Source organism: Varanus komodoensis, unplaced genomic scaffold, assembly GCF_004798865.1.
Source record: "Varanus komodoensis strain SLA01 unplaced genomic scaffold, ASM479886v1 scaffold16, whole genome shotgun sequence".
Lineage (NCBI taxonomy): Eukaryota > Metazoa > Chordata > Lepidosauria > Squamata > Varanidae > Varanus > Varanus komodoensis.
In genome coordinates this window covers 10603838-10631798 of record NW_025335468.1, presented here as the reverse complement: position 1 = coordinate 10631798, position 27961 = coordinate 10603838, and the positions used below count along the sequence as shown (strand labels likewise).

Sequence of the window (27961 nt, the reverse complement as noted above, 5' to 3'; positions counted from 1 at the left end):
ACTTCAGATACTGTTAGCTGCTCGGTCTTTCTATCTTTATTAATATTTAATAACATATATAAAAGTCAAAGCAAAAAAGTGAATTTTCATACAGTCATACCTGATACATGTTCTACCATATTGTGATTGGTAAATATTTAGTAGTATTAACACTTGCTACAATGTTACAATTAATGAACCAAACATGCTAAAATTTATCAGTGCGTAAGAGTGAGCTGTGCATTCACCTGTTCTTCCATCCTATCCCAGTGACTTGATCTAGTAATTACTTTACAAAAAGTAAATAAAAGCAGATTACCCAATTATATAGCAATTAAAATTATTCCGTATCTTCTTTACTCTGGCTATTGAATCACCATTTAAGTTCTTTAATTATATTGATTTTAGATAACTGTATCCAAGGAAATAATTTCTTGACATGATTCTGTCATGAGAAAGATCACTAAAGGACAGATGGCCAGTTATTCCAAGGACCCATAGGATAATTTGGATTCCAAGATCAGATTCAGAGCTCCAAGGTCAGAGCTGGGAATTCATGCTCTGACTTTGCTGGCAAAGGAAGATCTGCTGGCTGCCTTTCTAAGGTCAGGAAACTGCCTTTGGAGGGGGCAATGGGGACATTCCAGGGGAATGGGAGGGTGATGAGACTAGGGTCATTAGGAATTGATATAGTCTGATGGCACTACAGTGTCTTTCCCTCCCACACCAAGGGGGAGAGCTGGAAAATGTAGAACAGGACATGTGGGGAAGTGCAGAAAGCTTCTGTTGCTTTTCCTGCACCATACTGACTGCCTATAAGCCTCTGACTTAGGGCGCTCCTGAGCATTTAAGGCACAATCAATAGGACTGCAACTTAAATGTATGTTTTGTTGCATTCCAAAATGTCCTCTTGTATAAAGTACCCATATTATCCACTCTCAAATATTGACCAACGTCCTGAGAAAGGGGAAGTATAATCAAAGGCATGGGAGTGTAGTTTTTGTGTTAAGTATAATATAATTTGGTTATTAATTGCTTTGATTTATATGACAATTTATTCATATTGTAACTTTTTTCTTTTTTAACCATTGTCATTGATTTATTTTTGTATTATTTACTTAATCAAATTAAAACAAAAACAAATATTGACCAAGATCCCACAACCTGTATGTGAACTAAAAGCTTGTTTGTTTGTTTGTTTGTATGTATGTATGTGGAGGTCAACATTTCCTATTTCCCCAGTTGTATGAGACACAAGCGGCTCTAGATAATTGCCTGGGTTTCAGGGTAGCTTTTCAAAGGGCACAAGGAACTGGAGCAGGAAGGAGGAAGCAAAATTCCCCAGTGCAAACACAAAACACCGTGCTCTTTGGATTTAGCCAATGTTCCTTTAAGAAAACAACCATCCTAACTAGTTACATTTTATATAGCAACCTTCAAACTAGTACTTTCAGGTTTTTATTTTGTGTTTTCTTCTTTCCAAGACATTTATTTAAATCTTTGGATAATTCATACAAAATGCACTGAAAAATATTTTCAGACACAGTAAAGGATAAATAAAGTGTATCTGCAATGCTCCCCAACTCCACCTTTAAGTGATTTATAATAATATTTCCCTGTTCCCCTAATGTTCCGATGGAGTGAACATTTAAAAAACAGTAAATACAGACATTAAGTTTAGACAGTATCTTGTTCTTTGCTGTCAGTCCTTTCTATGTCTAAGCTTTAGAATTAAGTACTATTTATACACAGTCAATTTGCTAAAATAATTCTCCTGCAAAAGTATATCAACCCTTGTTGAAATAAAACTTCTAGCCACAACTCATTTTGGTGGTGATGAAAAGCTTGCTGTGCTGCTGTTTACTCAGTACAGCATGGTAAGAAGGAAATATTGTACATTATTGCTATAAGTTCCTGTACAGGTAAAATCACGGTGCTGGAGTATAAAAGCCAGCAAAATCACACAATGGGATATAAGAAGTGTGAAGCCAAGCTTCATGCTACAGGATTTCATACTTGATCAACACATTGCACATTTTGATACAGTATTTGTAGAGGGCTAAAACTATAAATCCATGATGTTCAAAGTTTTAATTGCTGTTGGAGGTCATGAATAGATGTAGCACTGGACTGTAGTTTCCTTGCCATGCTATCCTCATCTAATGTTTTGATCATTTCAGTCACTCCATTGATTCCAAGTACACACGGCATACTTAAAAATACCTCACAGTTTATATTATAACACCCCTAGAAAAGAAGAAAATAACTTTCACATACTGATGACATATTATATATAACCCTTGGGTGTGGACATTGAACCATGTGTGACTTGCTTCAGAATAAACATACATGCACTGTAAAAAGGATTACTATACCCTACAGGCCATAGAGGGCAAGGTTGAATATCACTGGCTTTCAAGTTATACCGGTACTTTAAAACCAGATCAAGTATCAAGAGGTATGATTGAGTGAATAAGCAAGCAAAAGGACTGTTCAGTTTACTTTTTCACATCTGCCCCCCATTTGTGGTACAAATGCTTTCTGTAGGTTTGTACTTTTGAGTACACAGCATGTTAGAAAACATATTCAAATGCATTTGGAGAACAATCTGGGAAATTATGAGATAATGTTGAGTATAGGAAGTAATTTCTGCCTCTTACTCTCCAATTCAGCTAGCTGACCAGTTTTGGCCACCTGACTATGGTGCTTTGGAGGGGGAAGGAAGAAAGAAAGATGAAGCCCCCTCAGGATACCTCAATTCCTCCCCTCCCTGCTTCTTCATTCTCGTTTTCTGGTTATAAGATCAACTTTTCAATTGATATGGTTCTTTTTGTCCTGCTGCAAGCTCGGGGGGGGAAGGATCAGAAAGAAGTTCCCCAGCCCTGAAGTCTGAGCTATGTTTCTGATCTTACAACTGGGACTCCAGATTACCCTAAATTCCTCTAGAAACTGTCTAGAGGGCTACAGAATCACTCTCAGGATAATTTTACTCTCCCTCCTCCCACTTGGGATTTTTGTGGTGTAGTGGTGAAGAGCATGGGACTGGGACTCAGGAGACCCGGGTTCGAGTCCCCGCTCGGCCATGGAGCCAACTGGGTGACTCTGGGCCAGTCACAGACTCTCAGCCCAACCTACCTCACAGGGTTGTTGTTGTGGGGATAAGATGGAGGAGGAGAATGATGTAAGCTGCCTTGAGCCCTTTGTAGGAAAAAGGCAGGATATAAATCAGAAAATAAATAAATAAAAAATAAAAATAAATTTATTTCTGCACCTTTCTAGGCACCATCTTTATAATGTGATAATTTTACAAGTTTCTTGTTTTGCTGGACAATGTGTAAAATGAGCATCTATGTAATAATCTGAAATATGAAATAATATGTATTTTGTGGAAGTACTATATAAGTACTATGTATTTCATGGAAGTACCATGTAAGCACTATTAAATACTCTACAAGCACAGCAGTTCTCGGTTTGATTTCAGTACTAATAAATCATTTATTAATTTGATTTCTGTGATACCTTTTGACCAAAATAAGGCCTCTCAACAGAAGCTTACACAATTAACATTTATTTTTTAAAAAACCATACTTTAAAATGCAATACATACACAGTTTAAAAAATAAGAATGGGCAGCATTCTATCCAGTAGTGGAACCTACCACTTTCTGGAAAACTAGCAGATCCTGAAGCAAAAAGAAACAAGCTGGCACAAGGAAGGTCAGCAAAACTTGCAGAAGGGAGCTTTGCTGGCCCATACTGTTCCCAAAACAAGCGTTTCAGTTCCTTTAGAAAGTGGCAGTTCCCTATTGCGATATTCATGGGCCCCAGTGTCTCAAGAGAATCAGGGAAGTACAGGGGCAGTACTGGAAAGAGCCCTATGGATTTATCTAATGCTTAATTCTATCTCCCAGTATATTTTATTTTGTAGCCCATAACTGTGCATTTCTCTTTATATATTTCAAATATCTACAAATTAATCCTTGCTCTGTTACATTAAAATCATATTGTGTTCATGCTTACCTTCACCATAGTTGATATGGAATGCACTTTTCTTTTATCATTCAATATGCTATCAGTGAGATCAGCTACTGACAGACCAACAGACCAAGATCTTTGGCCTTTTGCTTTCAGGATTTCCATGGCTCTATAAGAAATTAAAAACAAACAAATGCAAGATTCAAAATGCACTTCCCTAACAAGTTTTTCTTCTGTATACTCATGCTTGAACATAGCAATAAATATGGTACAAGAAAAATTGCTCTATATCACTCAAATATAAATGAAATATACATTTAGGTTGAAATTCTATATTTATTAACCTTGGTAAGCCCCACTGAATCCAGTGAGAGTTACTTGTGAAAAGAGATTACATCTGAGTAGACATGTATAGATTGTACTGTAATATCTTTACCTGTTAACCAGTTCCTGCTGGGCATTACGGTTTGCTAAATCTTCACCCTGAGGACTTGTCACTGAATTAGAAGCACTCCACGCTGTTACTGAATAAGATAATTACAATCAGGTTTTTTTTCCCTATCACGTTGGGATATGTGTTTTTTTGTTTTGCTTTTAGCAATTATGAGATTCTATTAAAAATAGAATGTATCTTGTTAAGGCAGCTTAATAATCCAGCATTCAAGATACATGTATATAGATATTGTATGTGTAGTTGTGTGGATCAAGAAGCAAACAAACCTCAAACCAGCCAAATATATTGTAAGCAATGAAAAACAGAACTACAAAATATATAATTGGGAAAGTTGATACTGCTACAGAACCACAATATTTCCCAGCTCAATTGCTCCTCTAAACTATCTGTCAAGGAAATCACAGCACTTGGAATTTATATCATGTTGCTATCTCCAGCACTTTTTATAAAAGAGAAAATAAAAGCACATTATTTTCTGAAATGAAACTGTAACAAACCAATATTCTAATACAAAATCCAAAATAAAACTAAAAGGTAGAACATTACAGAAGTCATAAATTTACCTTTGTTTTCCCCTTGTTCACCAATAATCCAATTATTTTTGCCGCTTGTTTGAGTTTTCAACTGGTTTGTAATAATATATTGGAACCTCACTGAGTCCAAATTACAACCAATACCAATAACTCTGTTTTTAGGAAATCCACTCATCTTCCAGGACACATAGGTCATTACTTCCACTGTAGGTTTGACAAAAGATATATCAAAAGACATACAAAATTGTATTCTTAGTTCAGTGTGCCATAAAGGTTTATAATCAAGTGAAAAACTTTAATTTTCATCAGGCTTTTAAAAGCAAGTACAAGAACTTGCATATCAGTAATTCTACTGATTTCAAAAGCATGAAATCTCTGATCAATATAACTAATGACATTTTTGTAAGTTTTTATCTTTTCACACTCCTTTTTAAGCTTCAAAAGTCATATTCCATGTAACTTATTTCTGTTTTGTTGCAGTTCTGTTTTGTTATGGCTATTTCTTACAACAACATAGCAAAACGTTAGTGTTTGGTTGCAGGACAAGTATAAGCTTACCAAATGCCAACTTTTGATCCTGCAAAATTGCACGCCTCTTTAGTGGGCTCTCCAAGAGCTTATATCCCAACCTAAGTATTTCTGCCTCAAAGTAAGTCCTTATGGGCAGTATGAAACTGGTGTTGCTGGGCCAGTGGAAGGCAACAGGAAGGTCAACAACATTCAGCAGTTCTGCTTCCACTCTGCAGTGCTTTCAAAATTTCAAAATTCCCCTTACTTATTCCTCACAGATACTTTCTGTCAGCAGGCAGACCCACAGATTTCAGTGAGGCTTCCCACCAAGTTATTTTAGGATCAGTCTTGGTGTTTACAGGTTCTTTGGGGAATAAGCAGTGGAATTTATTACATTGTGAACTAAAAAAAAGTTTTTTGTTTGCTTAGTTGCAAAGTTGTGACTGACCCTTCATGACCCCATGGACAACATTCCTCCAGGCCTTCCTGTCCTCCACCATCCCCCGGAGTCCACTTAGGCTCACACCAACTACTTCAGTGACTCCATCTAGCCACCTGATCCTCTGCCGTCCCCTTCTTCTTTTGCCATCTATTGTTCCCAGCATTAGACTCTTCTCCAGTGAGTCCTTCCTTCTCATTAGTTGACCAAAGTATTTGAGTTTCATCTTAAGTATCTGACCTTCTAAAGAGCAGTCAGGGTTGATTTCCTTTAAGATTGACTGATTTGATTTCTTTACAGTCCAAGGGATTCTCAGGAATCTTCACAAGCACCATAATTAAAGGCCTCAATTCTTCAGCACTTTATGATCCAAATCTCACAGCCATACATTACAACTGGGAAAACCATAGCTTTGACTATACAAACTTTTGTCAGCAGGGTGATCTCTCTGCTTTTTAGTATGCTGTCTAGATTTGCCATAGCTTTCCTCCCAAGGAACAAGCATCTTTTAATTTCTTGGCTGCAGTCACCATTTGCAGTGATCTTGGAGCCAAAGAAAATAAAATCTGTCACTACCTCCATTTCTTCCCCATCTATTAGCCAGGAAGTGATAGGACCCGATGCCATGATCTTAGTTTTCTTCATGTCGAGTTTGAAGCCAACTTTTATAAAACAAGTTTTATAAAAACCTTTGGAACCAAGGAAATACTTTATTCATGTCCATCAGTTCCCTACAATAAAATGCCAAAATACAAATCAGATGAATGTCTCCACACACACACCCCTAATTCTTAAAACTGCTTTCTAGCTGTTGAGTATTACTGCAAATGGAGTGGACCTTGTAGCCTCATTAAGAAATATGCCTGTTAAGTAAGAGAAGACTAATTTTGAGTCATGTTCTATCCAGGACAGGTACAATAAATCATAAAGCTTAACACTGCTGTACCTGGTTGAGACGCCACAAGTAGCACACTGTGCGGACTGTACTGTGCTACTGATGGAATAATGCCTCTGAAGAGTTCCACATTGTTCTGTACAACATCCAGATAGGACTCAGCATTGCCTAAAGAATTAACTGTAAGCACCACTACTTTTGAGTCTGCCGAGGCAGAAAAATCTAGGAAATACAAAGAAAACATTGAAAATCTTTTTTTCATGTGTCCAGACATGAGTGTAAAAGCAACATCATTTCAAATTCCCAAGGTTTATAGGAAGAATTTTGCTTTTCAGTGTGTGCATGCATGCATGCATTAAATAAAAGAATTATGGCTAGTAATAACACAGCAACTCATCATGGGTTGCTACCATGGTTGTGTCATGTGAACCAGCACTGATCTCCGAAGGGTAACTTGCTGGGTGGCTTGAAGGATGACCCTAACAATGCACAGGCTTTGGGCATTGAGATCTCTATGTGTAGAAACTTTCATGTGTAGAAACTTTCATGGACATGCTATTGAACAGGGTCTGATCTCCTGGAACAGTTAAGCCTGAGCTCATATCACACAGAGGTTCTAATGCAAGGGGCATGGTTGGTACAGATCCCTGCATGGGTGTGCAGTTTGGTTTGAGTCTTTGAAACTTCCTGTTTGACTGCTTGAGAGAGATGATGACAAGAATAATTTTGCCCCAGAGCCATAAACCCTGTCAGAGAGATTACTGGAATTGTTAGTCTTGAAATGTCATAAAATAAGCCTACAGCAACTATCACCTACTATATGTGGCTCTGAATACTTTAACAGTTCAGCTTTTGCCATGAAATTCCTTGCCACAAAAAGTCCCACTGATTTAGAATCTCCTCTGTCAGACTGCCAGAGTTACAGGCTGCAGAACTGAGATGCTGACAAAGATTTCAGCATAAGCCTGATTTTTTTGCCTTATAATTAACCCATTGTAGCATACTGCCAGAATAGGCTAGCATGACATGTAAATGTGCCCACAGTAAAGATCATGACCAGGATCGGGAGGGCAACATCCAAAGGCAAACAAGCAGCCTTCTGCTTGTCAAAATGTTTTTCCTCTTTTCCTGTACTCCACTACCACACATCTTCCAAAGGAGCTGCAGGGTGGGAAGGGGAATCTGTTCCAACAATGCTGTCTGTTCTGTCGGCAGAAAACATCATTCAATCTAATTTTATATGCACTGCATTTTAAAAAATAAAATCGTTCTCAGACATTGTCATAATCCCTCATTACAGATCAGTTCACATGTAACTTCTGCTCTTTATACCATTGACTCGTTTGGGAAATCCTCTAATTTAGATGGAGATTTGGAGCTGGCTCTGGATGAGCCTACAGTTCTCTGGAAGAGCCTAGCAAGCAGTGCTCCCAGACTCCATGGTGTCTATGGAAGCTCAGGTGACATCAGTTTCCAGCAGTGCTTTTACCCAGCTTAGACTGAGTTGTCAGCTGCAGCTCTGTCCACACAAAGCTGACCTTACCATAGTGACAAGGTCACTGATTACATCCAGGTTAGATGACTGTGATACATTCTACATGGGGCTGCCCCAGAATATCATTCAGAAACTAAAAAATCTGTGTGAGCTGGGCAGTTGGATTTTACTACTCCTATTCTGTATAATTTACATTGACAATCTCTTAATTTCCACATGCAATTCAAGGTGCTATTTTTGCCCTTTAAAGCTCTAAATAGCTTTGCATTACCTTATCTGAAAGACCAGTCAAATATGCCCAAGCATTAAAATCAGCATCGGATACCCTACTCTCTATTTTACCTGCAAGGATCATTAGGCTGGTAGGTACTTTTTTGGTAGTAGTTCTACATCTTAGAAACTCCCCTCTGGGGAAAGAGATATAACCCCATTACTTCTGGTTATGAAAAAAGCTATATTAATGCCATCATTTGGTGTTTGTATTAATCTACACACCACACTCTACACCAAACACACAAATAAATGTCATAAATAGGGAAATAATAAATACAAGTTTAATCAAATTCATAAATGGGTGTGGCTTACATTTAGGATTTTGTAACCTGCTGTGATGTCTTGCCCACCCAGTCTGTAAACAATCCACATACTCACCAGCAATAAAACTAAAGTCCTTTAATGCTAATTGTCTACAAGATTCACAACTCTTTAGATAAGCACTCTAATAGCAGTTCTTGCTATACAGATGTTAACCCCCCTCTGTTCTCAGCTTTTGAAAAATCCACAAGGCCTACTGTGTCTTCTGTTTCTGACTTGGGGGAATCAGCATCGGGGGGGGGGGGGGGGGAAGAGGCAGCTTGCTCTGCCTCTTTCTGAATAGAACTCGCAGCTTCCTCTTTCTCATGACTCCCTGGTTCTAATAAAGGACCAGGCGCTTGCTCAACGTACTGGGAGTCAGAGAAAGACGCAGCAGCTGGCTCTGCTGTCCCTACGCTGAGTTGTGAGGTCGATTCTTGGACACTGGTCATCAAGTGCAAGTCCTCCTCATGAGTCACTGCTTCTGTCGGAACTTCATGTACGACACCTGCAAAGCAGCCCTCTTAACAAATATTTCAACTTGCAATGGACCTAGATGCTTAACTAGCAAAGGGGATAGAACTATGAAAGAACACAGAACAAAGGGGGTGTGCAGCTTCTTTCTCTCATTTACTGTACCTCAGTATTCTCATGCTTTCAACTATTACTATCAAGAGTGAAAAGTTTTCACCAACAATTCCGAGAATTACCTGGAAAGATCATTTAAAGTATAGTGTGGAAAATATCACAGACTAAACACACTACCTCTGCTGACTTCCACCTTTGGCAAAGCAAAGATTTCCAGGTCCATTGTTCCTCCTTTCACTGAACCTTCTGAGCAGTCCAAGACAACCACCTTGTCAGCAACACTCTATATAGATGTTTTAAAAGAAAAGAAAATAATCTTTATCAGAAGAAAATATGGTATAGTTTCCTAAGGGCAAAAGCATCAGATAAGGGTGTATTTTATTGATTGATTGATTGATTGATTGATTTAAAAAATTTCTATGCCACCCCCATTGCAACAAAGCCTCGGGGCAGCTCACAAAGAATACATAAATACATACATACATAATGATAATATAACAATTAAAAAATAGTTTAAAAACCCCCGGTGCATTCTCGGCTAAAAATTTTAAAATCCTAATTAATTCAATAATTTAACAATTAAAATAATTGTTAATTTATCTCCCTATCTGTTCAACCTGTATGCAAAACATATAAAGAAAGCTGGTTTAGGATCAGAGGAAGGGGTGAAAATCGGTGAACATACATCAGGTAATTTAAGATATGAAGATGATACCATATTACTGACAGAAAGCAACAATGACTTGAAATAACTTCTGATGAAAAAGTACAAAATATGACTGCAGCTGAACATTAAGAAAATAAAAATCATGACTATAAAAGAATTGCACAATTTTGCTGTGAAGAAATTGAATGAAGAATGAAGAAATGGAACCTGTGAAAGATTTTGTATACATTGTTTCAACAATCAATTCTAATGGAGATGGCAGCCAAGTAATTCAAAGAAGACTGAGGCTGGAAATAGCAGCAATGAAGCAGGAACTAGAAAAGATCATCACTATGTCATCATAAGGACATTTCACTGGAGACCAAGGCCAAGATCATCCACGCTATTGTATTCCCAATCACCATGTATGGATGTGAATGCTGAACAGTGAAGAAAGCAGACGGGGAAAAAATGATGCATCTGAAACGAAGTGCCGGGGTAGAGCTTTGCTAGTGCCCTGGACATAAAGAAAGACAAACAAGTGAGTCTTGGCTCAACTCAAGCCAGAACTTGCCCTGGAAACAAAAACAATGGAACTGCCATACTGGCCATATTATGAGAAGGCAAGAGTCACTGGAAAGCACATTAATGTTAGGGAAAGTCAGGCAAAAGAAGAGGAACAGGAACTATGAGATAGGATTGATTCCATCAAGGATGCTGTAGCCTTGAGTTGAAAAGAGCTGAATAAGGCTGTGAAGAACAGGACACTTTGGAAGGCACTGACTCATAGGGCTACCATGAATAAAAAATGACTTGAGAACACGTAACAATTGAAGCAGAAGATTTTCAAGTGCTCAAGGCAGTAAGTTTCAAGTAAGCACAGGCTGACTTCAATGGAAGCCATTGGCAAGACACAGCTTCCACAACTAGAAGTCAACACAGGCTTACTAAGGACTATAGCTACCATGTGCTGAGAGCTTGCATAAATAAACCCTGATAGTTCAATCCTCTGAAAGTTTTACTCAAAAAAGTTGCACCAAGTTTAATGGAGATTACTCTCAGTTCAGTGTGTATAGTACTTATCTGGGGGTATGCCCCATTCATCTCAATGGGAATTTTTCTGAATAAACATCTGTAGGATTCAGTGTAAATCTGTAATCAATCAATCAATTCCAATCCTAATGTTAGTATATGTTATGGAGAATAAATATATTTATTTTAGGAATAATTAGTTCATCCCAGATTGGAACCATTACAGCAACAAGGATAATGAAGTATATACCTTTGCTGAGATAGCCAGCACACAAGCAAGGCCCAGATCCCCTGCTCCAATCACTGTAACTTTATTAAATCCTCCATTGCTTTTCTTCCCATCTCCCTTGGACTGTATGTTGTTTTCACCTAAAACAATATATAATAAGTTATATAAATGGATCTAGACACTGTAAATCACGAGAAAGCAAGACCCAATGAAGAAGATGATAATGCTAGGAAAGTTGAAGGTAGAAGAAGTAGAAGACAAAATACGAGATGTCTCAATTCCATAAAAGAAGTCAGAGACTTGAGTTTAGAAAAGCTAAGCAGGTTTGTTAAGAACAAGACACTTTGAAGACCATTCATTCATAGGGTCACCATAAGTCAGAAACAACCTGATGGCATATAACAACAAAAGCACAAACTGTAAATACTGGAGTTCTGTGAAAAATATTGGCTGAATCTTATGAAACAAAAAGTAATTAGAATTATGGAGATCTGTGAGGAGGTGCTCAGAAGAAACCACTGGTCTCTGGTTACATGCACTGAAGCTCATGGAGGGTGGGGTTAAGCATTATCATCTTCGAGGTTGCAGTCTGAAATTTTCTTAAGCAAGAAGAGCAAAATTCCTGAAGTAAAGACCAATGGGAGCTTTCTTCACATTGCAAACAGCACATGTAAGGCCCCCCCAACTGCAGCTAGTACTGTGACAGAGGCAAAGGCATAAAATCCTCTCTCCCATGCAATGGTTCTGGTCTGGCTCGGCACAAAAACCCAATCAGAAAAGAAGGAACCTCCCTAGGAATAAATAAGTTGGGCAACCCAATGGTATCCTTGCTATAGTTCAAGTAGACATCTGCCTCTCCAGGTGCACTAACTCTGTTCATACAGAGGTGATGAACGCAGCCACTCTCGTTGCCTTTAAAATATGCTGCAAGTTGGCACACGCACACCCCACCTCTATACCCCTTTTCCACCACCCAACTAAAACTCTGCAATGCATTCACCAGCAGCAGCTCAGCAGCAGCCTAGCACAAGGGATGAAGAAGGTTTTTAGGTCTGGGCCAAAAAGACAAGATACTGCATTGTGCCAACCCCCCTCTGGATCCTGTAGTGTAACTTGGAATTTCCCTAGATTTGAAAAAAAAATACAAATACTGAAAACAAACAAACACAGTACTAGACTGGGCTCTTAAAGAAGAACCCAAAGCAAAGGCCATCAGTAGAAGACAGTTTTACAAATACCAGATAAAAAGTTCCCAAATATATACCTTCAGTGATTTTTGCAATATATGAAAGTAGTTCCGATTGTCTTGCTGCATCAGAAGATGAAAGCGAGTATAGAGGGAGCTCCTCTTCAAATTTTGTGATCATTTCCTTTAACAAACCGATGATCATTGACTGTGGCTGAAATACATACATCAATGATAGGAACCTGTTTTTGGGTAAAAAACATTCTACTGACAAAAATCTTTTAGGAAAAGGAAAACCCTTCATGTCTCTAACTTGACTGAAAATATGAGGCAATTTGATATGCAATGTATATGCACTGCCATAAAAATATGGGAAAACTTATAAAATGGTATATTTTCTTCATAAGCTACTTCTCAATTTCCTACTCGACTTGAGTAACAAATAAACAGAATCCGGGATTAAGGATATATATTTAAGAGCAGGCTTGGCTTACAGGTTTGGAATCACAGGAAGACAGGGAGCCATCCCAATGATGTCTTTGAATGCAACATTTTACTTTTTCTCTTATAAGAAAATGGTTGTAAATGGGGTGGACATAAAGCCCATGTTTGCTTGGAAATAGCATTGGATGAAATCTGCTTTCTGGTCCTAAGTGACACTAAGGACCTGACCCTTGCAGACAGTGATCCTCATTATACACACACACACACACACATTTTTTACTAGTCCAATAAATTGTCTATATTTTCTCCTGTATTTTGTGTGTGTGCATGGGTGTAATCCTACATGGAAGGCTGACAGTGCATGTTCAAAGTTACATTTATATAATTAATGTACAATTTACATGAAGTTGTCTGGGTTGACATGACAACCCATCCTGGGTTATTATCCTTAATAGGTCACAATGCCATACAAATGTGAACCTGAAAACCCATGGGTTATTCTAGGGGTTGCTGTACAGCCGTTATGTCCCAGATGGAAGCCATACAGTGCCCTGTCATAACCTCCTTCTAAAGAGGGAAAGTGGGTGGATGCACTTTTGTACTTGCTGAATTGTTAAGAGTTTTGGAGAAAAGTGCAAAATGTGCTTCACCCTACAGTTGTTGGGGAGGGAGGGGCGGCAGAGGGAAAGATAAGAATCACACAGAAAAGATTAACTAAGATTATTAATACATTAGGTTGCCCTTGACAGTCTGTCTCTTGAAAAATCCTGCTTGGGGCCTTTTCGGGTCATTGTTCAGGGTTGATAGCTGCTGCATTTTGGTGCCACTTGGGTACTTTGAACAGGCTATCAGTGGTTGCCCAGATGAAGCTTGTGAAAGGCAGCTGCCAAGCCACCTTCTGCAATCTCAGTGGGAGAGGCAAATGGTAAATGGCAAAAATGCCACGGTGAGTCAGAAACAGCTGGTGATCAAGGCACAAGGGTGGGAAGACAATTTAGTCCTGCCATAGTATCCCATGAGATACCTGCAGAAGAAAGGGGGTGGGGAGCAAACAACCAGGGTGAGCCCAGTCATCTGTCAAGAATGCTGTGAATTGTTCACAGATCACCCAAAAAACCAGGTTTATTGCCTGGTTGTTCGTTGTAATGTGCAAATAAACCCATTAAGTAAAGAATGAGGCAAAAATGTCTACAGATTTTAGTAAAGTATTAAATGTCATTTTATAAAATGCACACACATAGCCCTTACATGACTCCAGTTCTGTAGATATGGCAAGTAGATCCTTCCACGGGCATCTATGTGTTTCCCTACAGAAATTCCCATGTTTGCAGTGGGCTTCAAGAAGCAAATTGGAGGAGTAAAAGGGTAAGAATCTAAAATCCATAGGCAAATTGGAATATTATAGGAATTACCTGTCAAAATACAAAACATAAAATGCTACGAATAATCACTGCTTCTTCGCTGACTACACAGCCTTCTAACATTTAATATAGCCCAGGGGTGGATCAGACTTAAGTATGCTAGAACTACTTTGTTTTCACAGCAACTCCTGTTGTCATCTGGACTAGTAGTCACTGATAGCTTTATTCTCCAAGAATTAATCCAGTCCCTTTTAAAGCCATCCAAATTGGTAGCTATCACTGCTTCTTGTTGAAGTGAATTCCACAGTTTTAACTAGGCACTGTGTGATGATGTACTTCCTTCTATCTGTCCTGAATCCCCACCAATCAGCTTTATGAGATAACACCTGCTTCTGTTACCTTGAGAAAGGGAAAAATGTCTCCCTATCCACTTTCTCCACACCTGCATCGTTGTGTACACCTCTGTCATGTCTCCCCTCACTTGCCTTTTTTTCTGAACTAAACAATTGCAGAGGTTGTAAACTTTCCTCACAGGGGTTGCTCGGAGGAACACTGCTGCTAGGATAGGAGCTGATGATATTTTGTAATATTTTGTTCCTAGTCCTACTTTTACTTCCCAATTTCTTATTAGGAATCAAACAACTAGACACCAATAAGTACAAAAATAATGTGTTGAACTTACCCTGATATTTCACTGGAACAGTGCCACTAAAATTCAGAAGGTCTTTCTGGGACCCATCCTTGAAAGCTGAAATTCATAACATTGATTTGTACATGTTTGCAGAGTTCATTTTTCTCTTTAAATTGTTATTGATATCGTGGTACTGCATTTTATATCACAGCTAATTGATTTAGTGATTGATCTAACATTTATATCTAGGTTTTCTTTTTAGAAAAGCATAAAAGCTGCTATCAGTTTTTAAAAATCAAAACAGAACATCTACAAATCGTCACAGGGAACTGTGTGGCTAGTGGGGTGAGACAGAATTCAAATAATATAGATAAATAAATCAAGAATGCAAAATATAAAAAGCAACACGTAATGTCATGAAATATAATATAGCAGCAAGTGTAACAAATTATAGCAAAACAAACAGCAGCACATCAATATAAAGTTCATAGCTCTAAGCCAAACTCTTAATCAAATAACTGCTAACACCTTCAAAACTATACACATAGTAATTAAGGCTGAAATCCTCCACTCAGTTGAAAAGAAGCCTCCAGAATCAGTAGAATTTACTTCTGACATAGGATTGCACTGACAGGCTGCTATCCTGTGCACACTCACCTGTGTTTACTTCCTAGTAAACATGCATATGCATATTGTGCTGCATATTATATTGTCAACAGTGAACATAAACAGGTGAAGTTCCTTACGTGAAATTCTTTGCAAATAATATGTATAGATTTTAAGAAATCTTGACATATTCCTTAAAAAGATAAAAACAACAACATTCTTACACCATTCATCAACTAGCCAATATAGTTGGTCTTACTATAGGTATTCATGGCAAATGTGATGTTTGGATATAATTCATACACAGTCTTCAGTTCTTCTATGGTCAGATCTCTGAATTTATACTGGAGACAAAACAAAGAACATTTTGTTATTTTAAAGAACTCTAGTTTGATGTACGAGTTTTGCAACAATTCAAACCTGGCATTTTTATTGGGCTGAAATCCTAAACCTCTGAATTATTTGTACGGTACAAGTTTGATTCACTTCAGAGTCAGCTGAAGCAAGCCACATAATTTAGGAATTAGACTGTACTTTTAGCCTTCCCTAACTGGCTGCCCTCCATAAGTTGTGGACAGCAATTTCCCGCATTCCTGACCATTGGCCCTGACAGGGACTAATAGACGCTCAAGTCCAAATCATCAGGAAGACACCAGCTTGGGGAAAGCTGTTGTATACATGTATCAACCAGAACAAACGAAGCTCTGTTGACTGGCATGCAAGTTCCATGTTACAACTAGGACTGCTGAAACCCAGAAAAATATAATGGCCGGGTTCCTCTTGGGCCAACAGGGCCACAGTGCAATCCAGTCTGCATCTTTTCATAAATGATTCTCCCTGATTCAGTGGGTCTTTTTTCTACATACGTGCTGTAGGATTGCAGCCTAACTTTGTTCCATGTTGATCCTAGGAAGAGATCACACTCACAAAAAACAGCATTTGCACACTCTGACTGGGTTCAGAAAATAAAACCCACACTCAAGGGTTGAATTTGGATTGACTGTGGCTTGACTTATGGACTGAACCCAGCAGGTAACCATGGTGAATAAGCAAGAGTTCATAAGCCAATAAAACACCACAGTTTCTCTTCCTGGATTCTTGTAGTGAGCAAGTCATGACTTATTTGCACTGCTGGGTTCATCCGTAGTAGCCCATCTTTCAAACAACAATCCATGGGTCATACTCAGCCCTTGAGCACTGATTATCATATTGTCCAAAGGTGAATTCCACTTAAGCCCCATTCATTGCAATGGGTCTACTCTGAGCGCATACGACCCATCGTTGGGCGCTGAAATCACCCTGAGACTGTGGGCTCAGGGAGGCAAGCCTGGACCACAATAATAAATATTCCTACGAGTGTGGAACCCTGCTGGACAAACGGACTTGTCTGGAGGCAAGAGCCAGCCAGAACAAGCCCCAGAGTGACGCACGCGCATTGCCGCGCCGGGGGAGCTAGTCAGGGGCAACGTCTCTCCCGCTAAACAGAAACCAAACGAAGCTCGCGGAAGCCGTCGCTGCAAGCCGTTCGCCTCGCCGCTCCCCTCCCGCTCAGGCCTGGCGAGGGGGCGGGGTTGCGGGTTCCGCGCGCGAGCGGAAAGAACTCTCGCCGCTTGCTCTCTCGTGGCTCTCCCGGCCTGCGGCCGCTTGCCTTGCTCAGCCACTTCCTCAGCTTCTCTACAGAGAACTCCATGGCTCGCGCTCTCCTGAAGCCCTCGCGACGCTTCCTCCTTGTCCCGGGCAGGACGGCAAGCGGCGAGGACCAACGCAGAGCGAGCACTTCGCCGGTCGGGGCCGCTCGTGCGGCTTCTTCCCTCTTCCTCCCGCCCCTTTTTCGGTGTGCCTGACGCGAGGAAGCCGCCCAGCGCCGCACCTTCCGAGGAAGCCGTACAGGCCCGGCGTGCTGTGGCTTGAAGACGCAGCGCCAAGCCTTTCGGTGGCTCGCCGACGCCAATGTCAAGCCACTGATCCGGAGGCAGCGCGTTGGCCGGTTCTCCGTCAGGATGCTTGACGCTGGCGAGTGCTGTTTCTGCTCGGCCAGAACGTGCCCCTGGACCCCCGACTTTGTCTTTGCACGTCTGAAAATACGTTTAGTCCATTGTTAGCCTTAATGTTAGAGCCATTGAAAGGATGGAGCGGTAGGTTCAATTCGTATCGTTAACTGGCTTGTGAGGACAAAGTACCCATGACATTCAGACTGAGCATTTAATAACGATATTAATGGACACTGCATCCTTCAGTGTGTCAGCTTATGACACCCAGTGGTGCAGATAGAGCTGGGACTTGGGGCCCAAAGCCACATAGCCTGTGTAGCGGCAGAGGTTCTCAAAATGACCATCCAGAAAAGAAAGCAACTTTTTATACCTGCACTTATGGTGGTGCTGCCATTAAAATACAAAACTGCACGTGCTCAAAGGTTTGGAGCTTTACATTCTGGATTAGTAAATATTTTTGTTACTGTTTTAGGATCAAAAGAATGCAGAAAGTGTTGTAAAGCATGGGGTGGCAGTTGAGTGGGAAGTGCAGAAATGTTAGTTGTGTGCTTCCCAGTAAAAGTAAGCCATGTGCCCATCTAAAAGGGGACTCTGTAAGATCATTATCTCTAAGAGTTTAAATTTTCCTAGCTGCATCATTGATGCTATCAGTGTTTAAAAAAATGCTAATTGAACAGTTTAAAAATGTAATAAAAATAAATACCCTAACTTCAAAGGTAGTCTTCCGTACCTGACTGTAAACAAACATGCAACATTAAGAGCCAAGCAGAATTTGGTAGCAACTCCACAAAATTGTTTCAAACGAGAAAAAATGTTGCTAATATGTTTCCTCACCTGCAGGGGTGGGATCTGAGATGAGTGCTTTGTACATTGTGTCAGCTTGAGGCAAAGAAGCTGCTCTGTGACACTTGAAGGGGCTGCTGGAATTAATAGACTAAAAGGTTCATTTGATAACCTGTTGGCTCAGGTGTGCACAGAACAGATTTTGGTTTTATGAGATGTATCTTTTCATGCAATCCTATCCATCTCAGACCTAAGCCAAATTCAATAGTGTTTATTCTTTAGTGTGTATAGGATTGCCACCTTAATACTTACAGTGAAGCAGTTTTATTTGTGCAATAGTGTGTTGTTTCAACTGTAGGCTAAAGGTTTGATAGATCCCCAGAAATCAATATGCTAGATCCAGGTTTGCTTACAGGGAAACTTTATTGTTGCAACAGGCAAATTACCAGCTAGTTTTCCAAGGGTTGAGCAGCACTTACCATGTGCTGTGTGGACTGTTCTGCAAGGCAGGATTCAATCAGCTGGAATGGATGGTCAGCAAAGCCCCCTCAAGGACATTGGTGTCCAAACAATACACAAAAGAGAATGACCAGCTTTTATAGGTTAACTGTGAGAAAGGGGATGGCTGTTACACAGGTGCAATGACCTAAGCAGTGTGCAGCTACTTGTTTACCTCATTAGCAAGACAAAATGTATACTATAGGCAGCTTCCCATCATTGTACTCTATGGGACATAAAGTTTCCCATCCTTGTTAGCCTGCCACAAGACAACAGCAGAGGTTTCCCATCCTGACCATTCAAATATTCCCACTCCAGGTGCCAAAATGATAGGATGTCATATTAAGCTAATGAAGCATAAGCTCACTATTGGTTCGATAAGGTAGGCTCCCAGGCAGAGCATAGCTTCATGTCTGTCCTTCTGCCATCTTTCCTAGGGCAAGAAAACAATAACTAAAATTACACTGACCAAGGTAGCTGTAGGACAGCAGCTTACTCATGCTAAGCAAGGTCTACTTTAGGAGCCAGAGAACAAAGCCTGGATTTTACAGCCTAGGCCCAATACAAATAGTTTGAGTAATGTTTTTATTTTTTTATTTTTTGTGAATTTTTGTAACCCCCGCCCCCAAACCAAAATAAAGGAGTAAGCTAGAAAAGGGATTCTTACGCTATAACCTGCTTTTGCAATTCTGGTGTCATCTAAATGCCATTGGTTCTGTCAACTAAGCTTTTGGTGGCATCATGCTGCTTAGGGCAACTGTTACATAACAAGTGATGTCACAATCAAGGTTATTGCACAGGCTGGTTCATCACAGAGATTCACCAGTAAAGCCAAAGTACTGAGCTATTTAAATTCATTTGAAAGGTGATTTTCATGTCAATCCTTTGATCTTTAAAAGGTGACCATATCAAGGCATATTCTTTAAGTGGAGAATCTTTACAATGATTGTTGTTGGTTGGCTGATCTTCCTTCTGGCTTTGCATCTGATGAACAGAGGTACAAAAGCAAAGGTAAGAAAACTTAGAAATATAAAATAAAAACGTTAAAATCCATAGTTACATAGTCTCTTTATAAAGCTAACCTAGAGGATTTTATATTTTCAAAAACTGAGACTACCATTGTTGCTTAATTCCTCCAAGCAAGGTCTGCAAAGATCCCACGTGTAAATTGAAACCACCTCAGTACCTAGAAAATCCTCAATTGAAAGACTGTGTCCCACTCTCACTTTGCATCTTACTCTAATTCCACAACTTCAGTATCAGTATCTCACACAGTCCTTCCCTCTTGCTTTGCTTACCAGCTCGCCTGACAAGGGACCCAAAAAACTTCAAGAATTGCACACCATTCTGTCAACTTTAAGTTAACCTAATAAAGGCTGATTATAGTATTTTTCTTTGGGCCAACATGACCTTCTTTCATGAGTTTTTAAAATAACAGATAAAACATTTCACCCTAGCTTGTAGTTTGATACAAATCCAAAGAGTGTGTCTTCCAAAACTTGGGATGGGTTCAGGCCACTGTTTTCTTAAGGCTGGGAAAGCATTCACATCATGGCAAGGTTACCGTCCACCAACAGAACAATTACCTCACCTTTAAAACAGCCTGCCTGTTCTATTGGGCTCCTCCTGCATGAGCCCATATCCACTGAGAGATGTGTTCCTTCTGAGCATTCATGCAAACCCACATAGTCCACATCTACCTGTAAAGAGCAATCCGAGGAACTATAATAAGGAAAATATATGGAGTCATATTAATATATGACACAGTCCAATGTAAATCAAGAATGTGACATTATTCTAAGTGTCATTACAGAAAAATGTCCTATTTGTGGATAAAAATGAGTTTTCATTTTATCACTAGTTGCTGGTTGATTTGTAAATACTATGAAAACAACAGTGGAAAGCCACTTTAGCACAACATGTTCTACAGCTGTGTGAATCTACAGGCAGTTTTTGGGCTGGAAACTGTAAGACTTCTACACACATGCATATACATCATACTATCATTTTTGACTTTATACAAAGACTTCCAGAAAATACCCGGACAGTAATGCCCTCGACGGCCCACTGTGATGACTTTGCCAAGCATTTCAAGGAGAAAATCATTCAGATTTGTCACGAGCTGGACTCCACTAGTGACTCAGAGCCTTCTGGGGAGATGCCAATGTTGCCATCTGGTCCAAAATTGATGGATGAGTTTCAGTTGTTGTGGCCTGATGATGTGGACAAGGTGCTTGGAGCAGTACGTCCCACCACCTGCTTACTGGACCCTTGCCCATCTTGGCTACTCAAGAAAGCCAAGCACGGGATAGGGACCTGGATCCTGGAGGTTGTCAACGCCTAAGGGACGGCCAGGTATCTGCCCCTTTAAAGGAGGCGGTAGTCCGGCCAGTCCTAAAGAAGGCATCCCTGGATCCAGAGGTGGTCGCCAATTATAGACTGGTGGCCAACATCCCGTTCTTGGGCAAGGTGTTAGAGTGGGTGTGGAGGGACAACTTCAAGCACTCTTGGATGAAACTGATTATCTGGACCCATTTCAGTCCAACTTCAGACTCGGGTACGGTACTGAATCTGCCTTGGTCACCCTGTACGATGACCTGTGCAGGGAGAAAGACAGGGAGTGCGTCCCTTTTGGCTCTCCTGGACCTCTCAGCGGCTTTCGATACCATCGACCATGGTATCCTTCTGGATAGGCTTGCGGGATTAGGAGTTGAAGGCACTGCTTTGCAGTGGTTCTGCTCCTATCTCAATGGCTGATTCCAGAAGGTGGTGCTGGGGGACTATGGCTCTGCGCCATGGCAGCTATGCCATGGAGTTCCACAGGGATCCATTTTGTCCCCCATGCTATTTAACATCTACACGAAACTGCTGGGAGAGGTCATCAGGAGGTGCGGGCTGCGGAATCATCAGTACGCTGATGATACCCAGCTCTACCTCTCATTTTCAACCAATCCAGGTGAGGCAGTGGCTGTACTGAACCGGTGCCTGGCCGAGGTAATGGGCTGGATGAGGGCCAATAAACTGAAGCTCAATCCAGGCAAGACGGAGGTCCTGTTGGTAGGTGGTTCAGGCTTCGAGGTAGGAGACCTGGGCCTTGTCCTGAATGGGGTTGCACTCCCTCTTAGGGACAGGGTTCACAGCTTAGGAGTGCTCCTCGACCCAGAGCTATCATTAGAAGCTCAGGTGACGGTGGTGACGAGGAGCGCTTTCCTTCAGCTTCGGCTGATCCATCAGCTGTGTCCCTACCTGAAGAATGATTGCCTGGCGACTGTGACACATGCATTGGTAACTTCCCGATTAGACTTCTGTAACACGCTCTACGTGGGGCTGCCTTTGAAGACAGTCTGGATACTTCAGTTTGTGCAAAACAGAGCTGCCAGGTTGCTGACGGGGACTGGGCAGTGTTCTCATATAACCCCAGTCGTCCTTCAGCTTCACTGGCTTCCCATTGAAGTCCGGGCCCAATTCAAGGTGTTGGTTATCACCTATAAAGCCCTCAACAGCTTGGGACCTGGTTACCTAAAGGAGCGCTTTCGTCCATATATACCCTCCCGCCCCTTGAGATCGGCGGAGGAGGCCCTTCTCCAGGAGCCCTCTGTGAAGGATATTAGGAAGGTGAGTACCCGGAAGAGGGCCTTCTCTGCAGTGGTGCCCCACCTATGGAATGCGCTCCCCAGAAAGGTCCGCCTGGCGCCGTCATTATTTGTTTTTCGGCGCCAGGCCAAGACCTTTTTATTTAAGTGATGTTTTAATTGTTAATTGTTGATTGTATTTATTGGTTTTTATATCTGTGCCGAGATGTCTCCGGATTTTTAAGGTTAATTGTATGATTGTTTATTTGTTTTTGTAAGCTACCCCGAGGCTTTTTGCAAATGGGGCAGCATACAAATGTTCTAAATAAATAAATAAACAGATGCTTTCAGATGAGGCTTTTATTGTGCAATCACCCTGCCCCACCTACAAAATTTTATGTAGGGTGTCTTCTTCCACTAATCACCCTTCTGTGTTTTGTCACTGTTTCTTCTGTCTTTTACTGCAGAAAATCCTTTAGGGAGAAAAAGATGGAGTAGCTGCACAATGTCTTCTAATTCATAGAGCTAGGGCCCTCCAACTGGAAGCATCCAAATAAAGGCAGAGAGAACAAAGGTTTATTTTTAGAACCTCACAACACCAGACAAAAGGTTTCTAGTGCTAGCAATAGGAAGGCATGGTACAGCTATTCTATCTTTTTCTCCTTTTTTTAAAGGGAAAAGCTGGAAGCAGTAGTAATAAAATACAGATGAGGTCACACACAGAAAATAATGATGTCTAAACCCTTCCTAAACATGCAAGATGATAGTGCCATAAAAGCCACCTCTAGAAGCACCCCTTTATTTGATAATATCCTGTGTGTTTGGTTACAGGTGGAACCAGCAAAGAATGAAGGTGACAAACATTAACTGGCTTGTCTTGTTGGCAAACACTGCCCAGGCCAGAATTCCCATTTAAAGAGGATGAAGATGCTCCAGTTCTGAGGAACAATTTAAAACACCACCACAGAAAAAGGAAATTCCAGCTGTGCTGAGGAGCTAACACCTGATGCAGTACTGAAGGCAACAAAACATACTGTTTCTAGTTTTGGCAGCACATACAGCAACTACCAGATATCGTGTTACATGTTCATAACCAACCTAAACTAGACCTTCAGCATACATTGCAATGTTCCAGATACACAGGGCAAACCTTACTTACAACAGCGTATCTTTGGTTTCACAGGGAATCATGTATAATATTTCATTGCTGATGCAATTTGATGGACTAGGTTTTTTTTAAAAAAGTCTCCCTTGGGGCAATAGCAAAATTCACAAAATATAACAGCTAGAAAATGGCAGAAAAGTTGGTGTTTGCAGTTTATTTACTTACTGCATCAAAATATTGCCTTTATCATGAAGAGAGATTTCCTTGTCCCTCTCTCACACGTGTGCCTATTTCCATCTGTTAAATGTTGGAGGTATGAGATAACCCTTTACAAAAGCAGTAAGAGTGAAGGCACAGATTCCACAACATATCCACAAGAATACTGCTTTTCCGAAATGTCATTGATGCCTCAAAGGAATGGGTGGAGGGTGGGGAAGGTGACTATAAAATCCTAATTGCAAAAGCTTGTACATTTTTCTAAGGAGTCCTATATCACAGAAGTAATCTCTTCATCTTCCACAACCTATCCTAACTAACAGGCTGTTGTGAGCATAAGAATGAAATATATCTCTTTAGCATGAAGGTAATAGAACCTGTTTTTTAAAAGAACCATTTTTAACAACCATTTTTGTAAATTAAAAAAACAAAACAGCAACACTGAAAGTCCCATTTCCAAAAAAGCAATGAGTAGAACAATATTATGGCTCTTATATAGCATCTAAGGATCTACAGGATTTTCTGGAGGCCCATCTCTGATGTTGATGCTGGGACTCTACACCCAGAATGTCCTCCAGTTTCCTCCCCTCTGCAGCTGGCATGGAAAGCATCATGTTAGCCATTTCTACAAGGCTGCAAAAGGAAAAGAGTTTAGGGGCATTCCAAGTGATAGAAAGGGGATGAGGCTGATGCCACTGAGGTTTGCCTCCTTTCCTCCCCTCTGAAGTGCTGCAGTTAGAAAGCCATAATCACCCATCTGGCTGCTTTGTGGGGTGGGTGCAGCACAGAGGCAACATGGTCCTCCTGCCCCATGTCAGAGGGCTGTAATCCTCTTGAGTGCAGAGGGTTATGGACCTCTCCATAGGCTTGCATGTTAAGGGAGCTCTTGCTCATCCAAAGCAAAGAAAGCAAGAGAGAAGCAGTGGAGACAATCCTTACCTCCTTGCTCTTTCCCCTCTGCATTTTCCCTGGATGAACCATTTCCAGCTATATAAGGACAGCATTTCAGAAGGGGAGGGAAGGATGCTGCCAGCTACAGGTTACCTCATCTCCTGGCCATCTTGTGTCTTTTCCTCTCTGCCTCCTCGAATCACCCCCCCCCCGCCACCTCCAGCCCTGTTCCCTTTTCCAAGGTAGCACTTGTGGCCTCAGAGAGTGACTGGTGCAGTTCTTTTTATACCAGCTGCAAGAGGGAAAGGGAGGAGAACTGGAATTCCCAATTCCTAGTTCAGAGGTTGGAGCACTGTCTAGAAATCCAAACTATCCTATGACCCCCTTGACAATGTCTGGGTGGCCATAGGGTCAGAACAAATTTGAGTTTTTTTAAAAAAAAATCATCAAGATTCAAACATTTCCATCTTGAAACTAATGTGCAAATGGAAGCAAAAGTGACAATGAAAATGGTTTTTGTTTTAAAACTAACACTTGATCATATATTATTCAGCCCAGGAACAATCAAACCAAACTCTTTTAAGTAGAATACCAGGGAACTAGAGAGGGGTCTTATGAAGGGATCATAACAAGAGCATGAATCTATCAGGTACATGTCTGCCTAAAAAGAGAATGAACCTGTCTTCTCTTTCTAAAAGAAGCAACATCCTATTGGAAAAGGTGTGACTTATGGGGAAAAGGTAACCTTGAGGGTTAAGGGTCCACAAATTTGCCTCACAATCCCACATGCTAAAGATGCTGAAATGAAAGAAACTCCTAGATGAAACAAAAAATTGCAAAACAGAAGGAAAATGTGAATAGAAAAAACAATCAAGACCAAGATACTTTTGCTTATTTTTACTCTAGCCAAGAGCATTTCTGGATACTCCCAGCGTGGCAGTCACAAAAAAACTGAGTGGGAAAGAAGGAGCCAAGACCCCCAGGAATGCAATCAGAAGGTGTGAGCAAGGGTGCCTACCCAAACTCTCCCTTTGCTTTGAAATGGCTCTCACTGTTCTCTTGATTTTGGACTACAATTCCCATTGCTCCCAGCAAGTTTGACCAGTGGGTAATCTGGCTAGGAATGGTGTGGATTATAGTCAACACAAATTGGACCCGACTGGGGAAGGCCATTTTAGAATTTCCTGAATTAAATTCCATCCGGGTGGAGAAGCCGTATTTGGAATTACAGAGATGACAAATAGCAACTTGCTCTATTTGTGGGTGTACAGTGGAGTGAAGGGTACGTCTTTTCAGTGCCTGCCCCTGTGCATGTTAATCCGAGAACTGGGGATCTATTAAAGAAAACCCCCCTTGAATTCCAGGAAATCCAAAATTTCTCTGACTCATGCATTCACGCTGCAATCTTGACACATCTCACTGGGCTGTTTGAACAAAACTACAGGCTACAGTGTAATCACTGCAAGATCATCTTCGTACACAGTAATTACATCACACTGTTAATGCCCGTCTCATCCAGGCAATAAATCTGCACAGACATGAATACAGACTATCCTCCATAAGTGATAAAAAGTCTGCTCACAGCTATTTTTAACGGAGTATTTTTTAGAAACACATTGTGGAATAATTTTACCAGTCTTTTTTGTTTTTGCTCTTTAATTTACAAAGCAGCCCTTTGTATGTTTTTATATGCACAGTAAAAAATATTTCAATCATAGTCTTCTGTCATACATCCCTTGGTACTAACATAGCATAATTATGGCAACATACTAATTGGACCTGCTATTGAAAACTGCTTGGAAACCACACCTGGTGCAAAGCATGTTTGCCTGGTTTTGATTGATGTCAGCCATAGAGAGCCTATTACCTCACTGCTGAAAAGCTGCTCTGCTGGCTTGCCAACTACATGACAAGCACAATTAAGGTCCTGAGTTTTCATGTTCAGGGTGCCATCCTACACATATTTAGACAGAAAAAAACACCCAGCATTTCCCAGCCAGCCATGCTGGGACACACTTGGAGTTGCAGGGCTTTTCCCCTGCCCAAATATGCATAGAATTGCATCCATAAGATCCTAAACAGCTATCTTGTATGAAACTTAGCCCACTTGCTAAGGTGGGCTTCTTCATACTGGCTCTGTCCAGCTGTTTTGGAATGCAACTCCCAGCACTCCTAACCATTGGCCCTGCTGGCTGGTGCTGATGGGTTGATGTTAAACACATCTGGAGAGCACCAAGTGAAGCAAGGCCTTGGAGTTGGAGTGCTTCATGTCTATGTCTCTCCTCCATTGCAGGATAAGCTAATGGAGATTACTTGGGATCTCCTAGCCAAACCCTTGCAATGTATGGCTGTGAAAGTTGGACCACAAGGAAGGCTGAGTGCCAAAGGATTGAGGCCTTTGAATTGTGGTGCTGGAGGAAACTCCTGCGAGTCCCTTGGACCACAAGACGATCAAACCAGTCAGTCCTAGAGGAGATCAACCCCGACTGCTCTTTAGAAGGCCAGATACTGAAGATGACACTCAAATACTTTGGCCACCTAATGAGAAGGAAGGACTCCCTGGACAAGAGCCTAATGCTGGGAACAATAGATGGCAAAAGAAGAAGGGGATGGCAGAGGATGAGGTGGCTAGATGGAGTCCCTGAAGCAGTTGGTGTGAGCTTGAGTGGACTCCAGGGGATGGTGGAGGACAGGAAGGCCTGGAGGAATGTTGTCCATGGGGTTGCGATGGGTTGGACATGACTTTGCAACTAGCAACAAAGCCAAACCCACCAAGCTGAGCCTACAGAGATTTTTAGGAAAGTAGTGTAGGCTTTTCTGTCAGGCCTGTAAATCAAGCAGAGCGCTATGTTGCACATAGTACACTTATTTTAGGTGCAGTTATATTGCTTGCATATAATAGTTTTATGCATTTTATTAATTTATAGAACCTTCATTTGATATGAAAACTCAAGGTCCTTCTACACACATTTTTACACTAGCAAAATCCTTTTGGAGCGTGTATTTACACATCATCACTGTTTTATTCCTCTCCCTCATCTCACCTCCAAGCATCAGGCACCATGCAACTCCCTGTCACATGTTGGGATGCAAATAATCCATTACATATTATGGAAAACAACCCTTTGCATAGTTCCAAAAATTGGGACAAGAATTCTTTGTTTGTCATACACAAAGGATAGGCTAGCTACTAGGTAAAGGCTTTTTCATGGTAGTGGTGGGAAACCCTCAGCCCAGTTTAGGAGAACTCTGAAGTTAACTCACCTACTTTTCCCTCTGACTCTGCCCATTGCCAGTTTTAGCCCTACACACTGCCAAGTAGCCACTGAT

The 27961-nt window shown here is 40.9% G+C and overlaps 1 protein-coding gene and 1 long non-coding RNA gene across 6 annotated transcripts; one reads left to right on the top strand and one right to left on the bottom strand.

Annotated features, from left to right (window-relative positions):
• Nucleotides 1-2: 2 nt before the first annotated feature.
• Nucleotides 3-17309, bottom strand: UEVLD (UEV and lactate/malate dehyrogenase domains). 5 transcript variants are annotated; one of them, XM_044425922.1, is made up of 12 exons: nt 17224-17308; nt 15835-15919; nt 15021-15086; nt 14226-14389; nt 12612-12747; nt 11369-11487; nt 9618-9723; nt 6836-7006; nt 4971-5144; nt 4390-4477; nt 3999-4122; nt 3-2226 (listed from the first exon to the last, which is right to left on the bottom strand). In XM_044425922.1, the coding sequence occupies exons 1-12, from the start codon at nt 17263-17265 to the stop codon at nt 2062-2064; spliced, it is 1440 nt and encodes a 479-aa protein (XP_044281857.1). In that variant the 5' UTR covers nt 17266-17308; the 3' UTR covers nt 3-2061. The 5 variants fall into 5 exon arrangements, 4 of the variants coding, with proteins under 4 accessions (XP_044281857.1, XP_044281858.1, XP_044281861.1 ...); XR_006414293.1 differs by lacking the exon at nt 4390-4477 and having other exon boundaries at nt 2093-2226; nt 17224-17309; XM_044425923.1 differs by lacking the exons at nt 15835-15919; nt 17224-17308 and having other exon boundaries at nt 14226-14312; nt 15021-15790.
• LOC123021281 lies at nt 17217-26320 on the top strand. The gene is made up of 3 exons (XR_006414294.1): nt 17217-17710; nt 19747-19858; nt 23251-26320. It is a non-coding gene; the product is annotated as an uncharacterized LOC123021281 (long non-coding RNA).
• Nucleotides 26321-27961: the final 1641 nt, after the last annotated feature.

Bases quoted from the DNA above. Each gene is read 5' to 3' on its own strand.
- UEVLD (XM_044425922.1), bottom strand. From the start codon at position 17,265: ATGGAGTTCTCTGTAGAGAAGCTGAGGAAGTGGCTGAGCAAG. The intron at 14,390-15,020 runs GTAAGTTCAACA...GTATTTTGACAG, and splicing joins TGTTCCAGTGAAATATCAGG to GTAATTCCTATAATATTCCA. The intron at 9,724-11,368 runs GTATATACTTCA...ACATCTATATAG, and splicing joins TGCTGGCTATCTCAGCAAAG to AGTGTTGCTGACAAGGTGGT.